Here is a 13,231-nt window from a genome sequence, read left to right on the forward strand (position 1 = left end):
CCATGAGTGTGGCGACTCCCTCACAACTGCTGGGCCTAATCCACGAGTGCATAGACTCCTCAACGACTGCGGGTCCCCGCCCCGAGTGTAGAGACTTCCCCTTGACTCCAGGGATTCCCCCATGAGTGTGGCGACTCCCTCACAACTGCTGGGCCGAATACACAAGTGCATAGATTCCTCAACGACTGCGGGTCCCCGCCCCGAGTGTGGAGACTTCCCCTTGACTCCAGGGATTCCCCCATGAGTGTGGCGACTCCCTCACAACTGCTGGGCCGAATCCACGAGTGCATAGACTCCTCAACGACTGCGGGTCCCCGCCCCGAGTGTGGAGACTTCCCCTTGACTGCAGGGATTCCCCCATGAGTGTGGTGACTCCCTCACAGCTGCTGGGCCGAATCCACGAGTGCATAGACTCCTCAACGACTGCGGGTCCCCGCCCCGAGTGTGGAGACTTCCCCTTGACTGCAGGGATTCCCCCATGAGTGTGGTGACTCCCTCACAGCTGCTGGGCCGAATCCACAAGTGCATAGACTCCTCAACGACTGCAGGGAGGAGACTCCCCCTTGACTGCAGGGCCTCCACCATGAGTGGGGAGACTCCCTCACCACTACTGGGCCTACTCCACGAGTGCGTAAACTCTTCAACAACTGCAGGGCCCCGCCCGAGTGTAGAGACTCCCCCTTGACTGCTACACCTCCACCATGTGTGCAGAATCTCCCTCACAACTGCAGGGCCTACTCCACGAGTGTGTAGACTCCTCAACAACTGTGAGTCTCCGCCCGAGTACGGAGACTTCCCCTTGACTGCGGAGCCTCCACCAAGAGTGCGGAGATTCCCTTACGACTGCAAGGCCTTTACCACGAGTGCAGACACTCACTCATCACTGCGGGGCCTCCGCCATGAGTGTGTAGACTCCCCACGACTGTGGGGCCTCTGCCATGAGTGCAGAGACTCCCCACAACTGTGGGGCCTCCACCACGAGTGCAGAGACTCCCTCATGACTGCGAGGCCTCCGCCACGAGTGCGGAGACTCCCCCTTGACTGCAGGGCCTCCACCATGAGTGGGGAGACTCCCTCACCACTACTGGGCCTACTCCACGACTGCGTAAACTCTTCAACAACTGCAGGGCCCCGCCCGAGTGTAGAGACTCCCCCTTGACTGCTACACCTCCACCATGTGTGCAGAATCTCCCTCACAACTGCAGGGCCTACTCCACGAGTGTGTAGACTCCTCAACAACTGTGAGTCTCCGCCCGAGTACGGAGACTTCCCCTTGACTGCGGAGCCTCCACCAAGAGTGCGGAGATTCCCTTACGACTGCAAGGCCTTTACCACGAGTGCAGACACTCACTCATCACTGCGGGGCCTCCGCCATGAGTGTGTAGACTCCCCACGACTGTGGGGCTTCTGCCATGAGTGTGTAGACTCCCTCGCGACTGTGGGGCCTCCGCCACGAGTGCAGAGACTCACTCATCACTTTGGGGCCTCCGCCACAAGTGGGGAGACTCCCCCTTGACTCCTCCATGAGTGCGGGCATTCTCCGTGAGTGCAGAGACTCCCCCATGACTGTGGAGCCTCCACCACGAGCGTGGAAACCCTCCGTGAATCAGGTTCTTAGTTCCCAAATCTTTCCAAATCAAGGTCTTCTCTCTCAATTGATTGGCTGTTTGTAGAATTATGAATAGGATCTGCGAACAATAGAACATATTGAGAGATACATTTAAACTTTTGAATACTGGGCTGATTACCTGGTAAACTGCAATTTATTTAGAGTATTTATATGTTTAGATAAGCATGGTGTTAATTTGTAACGAAAAAACCTAACGATATAAAATTAAAAATGTGGATGTGGTGGATGGAGCCGGCTTTGAAGTGTGCTTGTGTGTAACACTTTAAAACTGTACTTGTGTTATTATTGGGAACAGTATTGAACGCTGTCATATGAGAGGTGTGAGCCCTGCTCATTCACAGCCCTTGGACCCTCGATGCGTGCAGCTGTGCTTGTCTCACCATGAATGCAGGACACCTAAACCCACAGGTGGCAAGCCCTGCTCTCATCCCACCTGAACTGGAACAACTCGAACCTTCAAATAATACTCTACAGGCCAAAGCTTCCAGCAAGCACATTATTGGCCAGATGTACCCAGTTCCCCAGTGACCCCAGCTCCTCCCAGATATATTGGAAAATCACATAATTTCCAGATAATGTTTTTGCACCTGGGGAGGTGTCGTTCAGGGCTGCCACGCTGCCCATGGAACACTGTACCCACCAACCAAGATCCCCCTCTGCTGAGCTGGGTTGGGCACAAGCCCCTCTAGACAGCAGCACAGTAACACAACACTGCAGGCTGTGACATGCCACTAAAAGCAACCCTTCACTCAGGCACGGAATGCTGGTCTCACAGATTACATACAGGGCTGAACTGGAAGCCAAAAGCAGCCCTGGCAATACTGCTAGGAAACAAGCACTGGCAGCGCCAATAGGTTGCGCCTCTGACACCTATTGGCTATGTGAATAGTTTTTAGCCATTCTGTACAGCATCTCTATAACGCGACTGGCGGCATCATTTTGGGCACGCACACACCACGCACGTGCATGCCTGCAAAATGACCCAGTTGTTTTTTGTCTTTTTTTTTAATCTGAGTTGGGTCAGCAAATAAAATGAAAAAAAATATACAAAAGCATTTTTGTAAGCACAGGTGGGGAGAACTACACAGATGGCACAGGTGGGGGAGCAACGGGGACAGCATGAATCGCCAACAAGGAAGGCACAGGAGGAGGAAACAACACAGGGGTGGGAAGGAGACCCAAGAGGCAACAGGAAAGTAGAGTTCCAGTGGGGGAAATAACAGAGGGCAGGGAGACTTCATTAGCAAGGATGGAGGCAGTGGTAAGGAGAAGCAATGTGTGAGAGTCCTCATCCTGGGCACCACTCTCTCTGACCTGGGATGACTCCTGATGGCCCGCAGCACTCAGAAATCCCCCCACACCCACCAACCAAGCATGTACCCTCTGCATCATCCTCGACTCCTTTGTTAAATTTACGCCATCTCACGCAAATGTATGATGAAATTCCAAATGCGATTTTCAGGTATGTCTTCGGACTCCAACATTTGAATAAATGAGTCTTTATCACATATTTCTTCTGCACGCAAATCATTTTAACGACTTGCCTTAGGGGGGCACTGGTATCCGAATAGTTTAATTTTCTATTCCAACTCCAGTCTGCGCAACAGTATGGAAAGGGTTTGACTTTAATTCCAACACCACTCCACCATTGCAATCCCCCAAAGAAAGTCATTGTAACAAATGCGTGCTAAAGATGTATTCGTTCTGAAGGACATTTCCCATCTTACCCTCCTGCTTCCACACACTTCTCTTGCTTCAGAAGATTTTCAACTGGATCCTCAACAAGTCCAGGAGAATGGTCACCCAGGCACTTGTCAGCAGCAAGCTCGACTATGGCAATGCACTATATGCTGGCGCCACCCAGAAAACTCCCCAACAAACTGCAGAGCATCCAGAAAGCCTCCGCCAGACTTATCCTGGACATTCCCCGCCGCAGTGACATATCTGGTCACCTGAGAGACCTTCACTGGCTCCCGATCAACAAAAGAATCGCCTTCGAGCTCCTCACACATGCCTACCTAGCCCTTCACAACACCAGACCTGCATACCTCAACCACTGCTTCTCCTACACACCCACCAGACATTACCGCTGCGCCCATCGGGCCTTGGCCATTATCCCACGGATCCGCAAGACCTCGGCTGGAGGACGATCCTACTCCTACCTTGTTGAGAACTCTCTACCTCGACACCTCAGGCAATCACCTTCACTGCCTCAATTCAGGAAGGACCTCAAGACCTGGAACACCCTGCCTCTCCACCTCAGGCAATCACCTTCACTGCCACAATTCAAGGACCTCAAGACCTGGAACACCCTGCCTCTCCACCTCAGGCAATCACCTTCACTGCCTCAATTCAAGGACCTCAAGACCTGGAACACCCTGCCTCTCCACCTCAGGCAATCACCTTCACTGCCTCAATTCAAGGACCTCAAGACCTGGAACACCCTGCCTCTCCACCTCAGGCAATCACCTTCACTGCCACAATTCAAGGACCTCAAGACCTGGAACACCCTGCCTCTCCACCTCATGCAATCACCTTCACTGCCTCAATTCAGGAAGGACCTCAAGACCTGGAACACCCTGCCTCTCCACCTCAGGCAATCACCTTCACTGCCACAATTCAAGGACCTCAAGACCTGGAACACCCTGCCTCTCCACCTCAGGCAATCACCTTCACTGCCTCAATTCAAGGACCTCAAGACCTGGAACACCCTGCCTCTCCACCTCAGGCAATCACCTTCACTGCCTCAATTCAAGGACCTCAAGACCTGGAACACCCTGCCTCTCCACCTCAGGCAATCACCTTCACTGCCACAATTCAGGAAGGACCTCAAGACCAGGAACACCCTGCCTCTCCACCTCAGGCAATCACCTTCACTGCCTCAATTCAGGAAGGACCTCAAGACCTGGAACACCCTGCCTCTCCACCTCAGGCAATCACCTTCACCGCCTCAATTCAAGGACCTCAAGACCTGGAACACCCTGCCTCTCCACCTCAGGCAATCACCTTCACTGCCTCAATTCAGGAAGGACCTCAAGACCTGGAACACCTGCCTCTCCACCTCAGGCAATCACCTTCACTGCTTCAATTCAGGAAGGACCTCAAGACCTGGAACACCCTGCCTCTCCACCTCAGGCAATCACCATCACTGCCTCAATTCAGGAAGGACCTCAAGACCTGGAACACCCTGCCTCTCCACCTCAGGCAATCACCATCACTGCCTCAATTCAGGAAGGACCTCAAGACCTGGAACACCCTGCCTCTCACCCACAGGCAATCACCATCCCTGCCTCAATTCAGGACGGACCTCAAGACCTGGCTCTTCGACTGAACTGCTGCCCCTCCACCTCCCCCTCAACCCTATGTCTTAAGACCCTAATGGGTGATTAGCTGCACTCTATAGGAACCCTGATTGATTGATTGAGAGAAAAACATGCAGCGAATGAGGGAGAAGCACATGGCTAAGAAAACAACAGGGGAGAGTACAAAAGCAAGTGCAACATGGACGGGACAGGGAGAAGCACCGAGAGCATCATGGAGCCCAAGGGGAGAGAACTGCATGAAGGCTTCAGCTAGAAGGAAACACCTGCACTCTTGTGTAGTGCTTAACCGAAAAGAAAAAAGTAGTGGAAGCATAGAAACTATCAATCAAAAGAGATGGTAAAGAGGCTATGCTCCATGGGAGGGTCAAACACATGATTGACAAGCTGGAACACGAATAAGAAGTAAACAAATGAGAGTGACAATGGTAAGCAATGGACACAATCTAAGTCCCTGTATGGTCTTGGTAAGTCCACAATATGACTTTTGCAACCAGGTAGTCTTGCAGGCTCGGCCTAAAAATGTAGTCCCGCCCCGTCCAAAAGTGCACACAGTGCCTGCTGTAATAATGTGGGGGAGCTGGATAACGTTGGTACAGGGCCAGTAGTGGCCCCCTGCCTTCAGAAATCATTCCCCAAAGGCTCCAGCCCACAGGGACATGCCCAGGGAAAACAATGTGCAGTTCGGCGCTGATTCCAGGTTTCTGATACATGTGTGGCCTGGGCACATGGGGTACTAACAGCATTCCTGGCCGGGCACCAAACAGGTTAGGGAACGTAAGAGAGCGTGACGTGGCTCCGCCCAAGTCCAGGCAGTTTACAAAGCCCATAATGCACTGTACCATGTGCGATGGTCTGTAATGCAAGCACCGACACGTGCATATGCTGTGGAACCTCCTCTGACGAGACACGATCAAGAACAGAAAAGAGGGGTATTTTTAATAACTACATGACACGTTCTCAGCGCACGTCACCACCAAAATACAAGAAACTTAACAGTATCTCCTAACACCAAAATATGCTCCTGACAGGATAACAACAACAATATAAGTCATAGCGACATCCTATAAAAAAGTAATGGCAAAGCCAATTGATTTGGCTATTTGGTAAGTCAAACTGTTTTATTTTTGTCAAGAGTGACTGGGCGAGGAGTGGGTGAAAGAGAGAGCAAATGAACACGGCTGGATGAGGGTGAGCCTGGATGGATCAATAGGTAATTTAATATATGGATAATTAATGGGTGGTGCTTGGATGGATAGTGGGATGCGAGAGTGCATGAATGTATTACTGAATAAGTATCAATACGGAATGATGGATAGGTGGACAAATGAGCCAGCTCCGGTGTGCGTGCTCCTCTCTTGCACTACGATGACGTGCATCCACGCGCCTTCAAATGGCTGCTGTTCCTGAGAAGTTGCTAACCCCTCTCATGATCTGTTCCCCCTTATTGCCCATACCCACTTCATTGCACTGCTGCTAGGTTTAGTCTTAGATGCCACAGACCTCCTGGCCTTGCTTCACTCGCAGGAAGTGGTCTCACCATCAACTGCGCCAGCGTGGAGTTCTGTCTCCCCACTGTGTTCTCTTCGTGGTGACTTACCTCTTACTCTCTGCTGTGCTTCGGTAGAGTTTGTCTCCTGAGTCTTACTGTGTATTGTTGTTCACTGCACTCAGTCTGTAGCTCGTTGCCTACACTGGATCACCCGTGCTTCTTTCCATGTACAGTCTCTTATTTCATAAGGTTTCTCCATTTTTGACCTCCCCTCCTCCACCGCCAATCTGGGCTCTCTGGGCCCCCCCTCCACTGCCAGTGTGGAACCTCTAGGCCCCCCTCCACTGCCACTGAGGGCCCTCCGGCCCCCCCCTCCACAGCCAGTGTGGGCCCCTTGGGCCCCTCTGCACTGTCAGTGTGGGCCCTCCAGACCCCCCTCCACTGCCATTGTGGGCCCTTTAGACCCCCTCTCCACTGCCACTGAGGGCCCTCTGGGCCGCCCTCCACTACCACTAAGGGCACTCTGGGCCCCTCCTCAACAGCCAGTGTGGGCCCCTCTGCACTGCCAGTGTGGGCCCTCCGGGCCCCCTCCTCCACCGCCAGTATGGGCCCTCTGGGCCCCCTCCTCTATTGCCAGTGTGGGCCCTCTGGGCCCCCTCCACAGCCAGTGTGGGCAATCTGGGCCCCCTGCTCCACCGCCAGTGTGGGCCCTCTGAGCCCCCTCCTCCACTTCCAGTGTGGGCCCTCTGGGCCCCCTCCTCCACTGCCAGTGTGTGCCCTCTAGATCCCCCTCCACTGCCCCTGAGGGCCCTCTGGGCCCCCTCCACTGCCAGTGTGAGCTCACTAGGCCCCTCCTTCACAGCGAGTGTGGGCCCCTTGGGCCCCTCTGCACTGCCAGTGAGGGCCCTCTGGGCCCCCCTCCACCGCCAGTGTGGGCCCTCTGGGACCCTCCTCCACCGCCACTGAGGGCCCTCTGGGCCCCCCTCCACTGCCAGTGTGGGCCCCTTGGGCCCCCCTCCACCACGTGTTTACTTCAATCTCTCCGCCCAAATTATTTGAAATGTCTACCAAATGTTGGGAGTAGCCAAGTAATGGCCACACTTAACTAACTGTAACTAGAAACTCAATGTAACCAAATATCCCCACAACTGCATTTCATGTCTTTGAGTACAAAGTACTCCCAAGGGCCCAAACCAGTTGGAGCAACGCAAAAATGCACACTACACCAACAGTAAACAACTCTCTAGGCTCCCCTTGATGTCTATGAAAAAGCCTTTGTCAAGCTCAGAAAGACAAGCTCCCTCACCTTGGAAATCAGAGCAAAATGAACTCTAGGATCCTACATTTTACTTCACAGGGAACATTGAGCACAGAAAGAAAGAAAGAAAGATACTGGAAGTAGCTCCCTCCTTTGTGTAAAAACACCATGCACCTAGCTCTTTAAGATCACCTCTCTGGCCGGGAATTTGACCATGTCACTAATAAGCGATTGCGTAAACACTTACTGGATACAAAGCCACATTCCAGTAAGCATTTTGTCTGTGGCTTTCCATATGGATTGCATATGTATCCATGGGGCTTGTACTCACAATAGGCATCAGAGCAGAAACACAATGGTCCAGGTAGTAAGTCAGGAGTGACTTCTATTTAAAAGTCTGAGCCCTTACTGGTCTTGTTTACTCACACTCCTCGATGTCTGTAAAGAACTCCGCCTGCACCCAGCAGAACAAGAGAGGAAGCAGCGGAAGGAGGAGGCCGCGTGATGTCTTCATGGTGGTGCCGGTGGTGTGTGGGATGCAGCGTTCCTATATTTCAGGTTTATAGGCTGTGACACTTTAAGTAGGACCAGCGGGGGCGGAGAGAACAGTCCAACTGCTAGGAGCCCAGCCAGGGCCAAGGCCAGCACAGCGGGCTGTGGAACGCGCGCCAAACCGTCAACGTTAAAGTGCCCTGAGAGTGAACTGTAAACAGACTACTAGTTCTCATTTCTGCAACAAAAGTAACACTTTATGAAAGACCTGCCACCAATTAGAGCTAGGTTTTGGAGCAGCCTGCTGTTCCCGCACAGCACATTCTGAATCATTAGCTCTTGCCAGCACCAAGTTCATACAAAGACACTCCATCCACACAAAATGATTAAAGCTATTTTATAGTTGAGATCATCTTTGAAAGGCTAGTAAGCAGCCTATCATGGAAGTACAGAAGACATCACGAGCATGCCTAGGGGCAGTGACCGTAGGGTCTCCCATCATGGCCCCCAGAGAGGGTTATCACTTAGTGCTAGCTGCCTTATGAGCAGCCGAGGTCTCGATTGCAAGAAGTGATGCAGTAGCTTGGACTAGAAAATGTGCATGGTTACTTCCACAAAGATGAAATGACTAACCAGAGATACTACTCAATTCAAGAACAGAACTCTAAAACCAATGCAAACATAAATAAACAGTACAAAGTAAAACCAAACTGTACAAATCCCACAGTCCAGTAAACACACAAATACAAAGTAGTAGCACTGGGTACCCAATTTACCATCAGAATATTCTGTTTGTGATCATTTCAAGCATCACGATCGATTCGCTGTTGATGCCCTGTGGCTCACAAACAACAAGGGTCCTAGGGCTCTCATAGTAACCAGAGAGCTTTGTTCTTACATGGGAGGGGAAATCATGACTGATCCCCTGTCAAAAAGATGGACCCCCACTGTACTGTTCATATTCACCACAGTGACAAATACCGAGGGGCATATTTATGAGAAAATGTCGGAGTGTGGAGCTTTGTCAAATTTGGCAGCACTGCACTCCAACTTTTTCAAAATGCAGGAATACAGTGCATTAACAAGAATATGGCACACCCATGTGTGTTCCCTAGTACTGGAGCTGCATTTAGCTGCCTTGCACCAAATCACGCACCCTTACACTATAGTGCAAAGGTGCCTGCATTTCAGAGAATGAAGGGGTCCCTTCCTGCACATAAACAATCACACATGACAATGTTACTTTTATGTGTGCTGCAGAATTCAGCACACATAGAAGTAGCAAATTGTCATTAATGTATGCTTGTTTATGTGCAGGAAGGGTCAATGAAGTATTTGATGACCCTGAGACTTCAGAACATGGGTCAAGACAACAAGCCCTTGTAGTCACTTTGGGTTCAAGTGAAATGGGTCCAGTCCTTTTCCTCAGCAGGGCAGAGATCAGCAGGCAGCCGAGCAGCACAGCAAAGCAGAAAATCAGTTCTTGCAGAGCAGAAGTCAAGCAGAGTGGCATTCCTTGTAGCACAGCAGTCTTGTCTCCTGGCAGAGTTCTTCACAGGTCCAGTAGTGTACTGTCTTGATAGGGTCAGAGCCCCAGTTCTTAGACTCAGTTGTGCCTTTGAAGTGGGGGTGACTTCAAAGAAGGGTCTTTGAAGTGCACATAGGTCCTTCCTTCTCAGCCCCTGGCTCCAGTCTATCAGTAAGGTGTAATAAGCCCTCTCTGTGGGAGACAGGACACTGCCTACACAGGTGTAAGTGCCACCTACCCCCCTTCATGTCCAGGAAGAGCTATCAGTCTAGATTGGATGTACAAAGTGTAGCTGTCCCTCCTCCCAGACATGTATTGGAGACAGGCTGCAGGCACACAGAGCAGTAAGAGCAGAGAAATGTCCACTTTCTAAAAGTGGCATTTCTAAAACAGTAATGTTAAATCCAAATTTAGGCCAATAAAGTGGATATATCCTTATCATTCCAGAGATATGAAACATGAAGCAGCTACTCCTTCCTACTCACAAAATACAGCTTAAAAGTGTATTAAGGAATTGCCAATGCTAACCTGTGAAAGGAGTGGGCCTACCAGTAATGAAAAACGAATTTGGGTGTTTGTCACTACTAAAGCATGCAAAATCTACTAGTACATGTCCTAACTTTTACCTACTCAGCATCCTGCCCTTAGGGCTTCTGAGGACCGACCTTGAACTATGTGTAATACAAGGGGAGTTTAAGGCTTGGCAAGTAGTTTTAAATACCAAGTCGAATTATTAGTAAACTGCACACACAGGCCATGCAGTGGCAAGCCTGAGAAAGGTTTGAAAGACTGCTTGTGTGGATGGCACAATCAGTGCTACAGGCCCACCTGTAGCATTTAGGTTACAGGCCCTAGGTATATGGTATACGACTTTACAAGAGACTTACAAATAACCTATTTGAATTGTAATTAGGATTTTTAAGAGTACATTAAACCAGAAGACATCAAAGTACTGAACTGGAAAATAAATTGTAGGTAAGGGAGATGCCTACACAGAGTAAGACCTTAAGTCCAAGCGGCTCTCATGGTAGTCAGGTTCAAGTTCAAGTTCAGGAATTTGTATAGCGCACTACTCACCCAGAGGGTCTCAAGGCACTTGGGGGAAGGGGTGCATTATTTATGGAATTGCCAGGTTTTAAGTTCCTTTCTGAAGGAAATGTGGTTCTGTGTAAGGCGGAGGTGGGTGGGGAGAGAATTCCAGGTCTTGGCCGCCATGTAGGAGAAGTAGCTTCCTCCCATGGTGGATCTATGGATGCGCGGAACTGCGGCGAGGGCTTGATTGGAGGATCTTAGTTGGCGGGTGGGTGTGTAGAAGGACAGTCGTGTGTTGAGGCATTCGGGTCCTAGTTTGTAGAGGGCCTTGTGTGCGTGGGTGAGGAGACGGAACGTTATTCTCTTGTTGACGGGAAGCCAGTGGAGGTCTTTCAGGTGACCGGTAATGTGATCTTGGCGAGGGATGTCCAATATGAGTCTGGCTGATGCGTTTTGGATGCGTTGGAGTTTTTTCTGTAATTTGGCTGTGATTCCGGCGTAGAGGGTGTTTCCATAGTCCAGTCGGCTAGTGACCAGTGCGTGGGTGACAGTCTTTCTTGTCTCGGAGGGGATCCAACTGAAGATTTTTTTGAGCATACGAAGTACGTTGAAGCAAGAGGATGAGACGGCGTTGACTTGTCTGGTCATCGAGAGTGAGGAGTCTAGGATGAAGCCTAGGTTACGTGCATGGTCTGTGGGTATGGGTGCTGTGCCCAGGGCCGATGGCCACCATGAGTCGTCCCAGGCAGAGGGAGATGATCCTAGGATGAGGACTTCTGTTTTGTCTGAGTTAAGTTTTAGGCGGCTGTTTTTCATCCATTCGGCTACTTCTTTCATGCCTTCGTGAAGATTGGTTTTGGTGGTGTTAGGGTCTTTGGTGAGGGAAAGGATCAGCTGGGTGTCGTCAGCGTAAGAGATGATGTTAAGGTTGTGTTGTCGCACGATGGATGCGAGTGGACTCATGTAAACGTTGAAGAGGGTGGGACTGAGTGATGAACCTTGTGGTACTCCGCAGATGACTTCGGTGGCCTCTGATTTGAATGGGGGAAGACGGACTCTCTGGGTTCTCCCGGCGAGGAACGAGATGATCCAGTCCAAGGCTTTTCCTTGTATGCCGATGTTACTGAGGCGTTGTATGAGGGTGCTATGACAGACTGTGTCGAAGGCGGCGGAGAGGTCGAGTAGGATGAGGGCAACTGTTTCTCCGTTGTCCAGTAGTGTTCGGATGTCGTCTGTAGCTGCAATGAGGGCAGTTTCGGTGCTGTGTTTGGCTCGAAAGCCAGACTGTGAGGTGTCGAGGGAGTTGTTGGATTCAAGGAAGGCGGCGAGCTGGCTATTGACGGCTTTCTCAATGACTTTGGCAGGGAATGGGAGGAGGGAGATGGGGCGGTAGTTCTTAAAGTCAGAGGGGTCTGCTGGGGGTTTCTTCAGGAGGGCGCTGAGTTTGGCGTGTTTCCAGCTTTCTGGGAAGGTAGCGGAGTTGAAGGAGCAGTTGATGACATCACGGAGATGGGGTGCGATGATAGAGTCTGCTTTGTTGAAGATGTGGTGGGGACAGGGGTTGGTTGGCGAACCTGAATGGATGGAGTTCATTAGGCGGATGGTGTCTTCAGTGGTGATTGGGTTCCAGGCGCTAAGGTTGTTAGAGGGCGGTTTAGGTTCGGAGGTGGATGGAGTGGACTGCTCTTTGGAAATGTTCTCAAAGCTGTTATGTATATCGGCGATTTTGTTGTAGAAGAAGGAGGATAACGAATCGCAGAGGTCTTGGGAGGGAGTAATGTCGTTTGAGGCTGCGGTGGTGTTGGTAAATTCTTTGACGATGTTGAATAGTTCCTTGCTGTTATGGGCGTTGTTGTCGAGTCGATCCTTGAATGCTGATTTCTTGGTGGATCGGATCAATTGGTGGTGTTTGCGGGTGGCTGTCTTGAAGGTGGTCAGGTTGTCAGTGGTTGGGTTTTTTCTCCATGTTTTCTCGAGAGTACGGCATAGTTTCTTGGATTTCTTAAGGTCATCGTTGAACCAGGGGGCCTTTTTGCTACCCTGTTTGGTTTGGTGGTTTTTCAAGGGTGCTAATTCTTCAACGCTGTGAGTGATCCATTAATTGAGTTTGGAGGCAGCTTGGTTTGGGTCCGATGAGAGGGGGGGAGAGTTTTGGTTGAGCGATGTGAGGAGTTGGTCGGTGGTGATTTTGTTCCAGTATCTTCGCGGAATAGGTTGTGGGGGGTTGTGGTTCGAGGTAGTTTTGTAGCTGAAGTGAACACAACTATGGTCCGTCCAATGGAGAGCTGTGGTGCCATCGAAGGAGATGTGTTTGCTGGAGGTGAAGATTGGGTCGAGTGTATGTCCGGCTACATGGGTGGGGGTGTCAACAAGTTGTTTGAGTCCGAGATTGGTCAGGTTGTCCAGAAGGGTGGTGGTGTTGCTGTCGTTTTTCTTTTCCAGGTGGAAGTTGAGGTCTCCCAGTGGAATGTAGTTCTCG

The 13,231-nt window shown here is 50.9% G+C and overlaps 1 protein-coding gene across 2 annotated transcripts in view; it reads right to left on the reverse strand.

Moving 5' to 3' along the window:
• LOC147709784 (uncharacterized) overlaps nt 1–8,334 on the reverse strand; it is a 173,774-nt gene extending 165,440 nt beyond the window's left edge. The window contains exon 1 of one of the 2 annotated variants that reach the window (XM_086925556.1): nt 8,127–8,334. In XM_086925556.1, coding sequence (XP_086781682.1) covers nt 8,127–8,214 — 88 coding nt within the window. In that variant the 5' untranslated portion in view covers nt 8,215–8,334. The remainder of the gene's footprint in view (nt 1–8,126) is intronic. The other variant, XM_086925557.1, reaches the window with a different exon arrangement.
• Between the last annotated feature and the right edge of the window lie 4,897 nt (nt 8,335–13,231).

This window comes from Lissotriton vulgaris, chromosome 6, assembly GCF_964263255.1.
Source record: "Lissotriton vulgaris chromosome 6, aLisVul1.2, whole genome shotgun sequence".
Taxonomy (NCBI): domain Eukaryota; kingdom Metazoa; phylum Chordata; class Amphibia; order Caudata; family Salamandridae; genus Lissotriton; species Lissotriton vulgaris.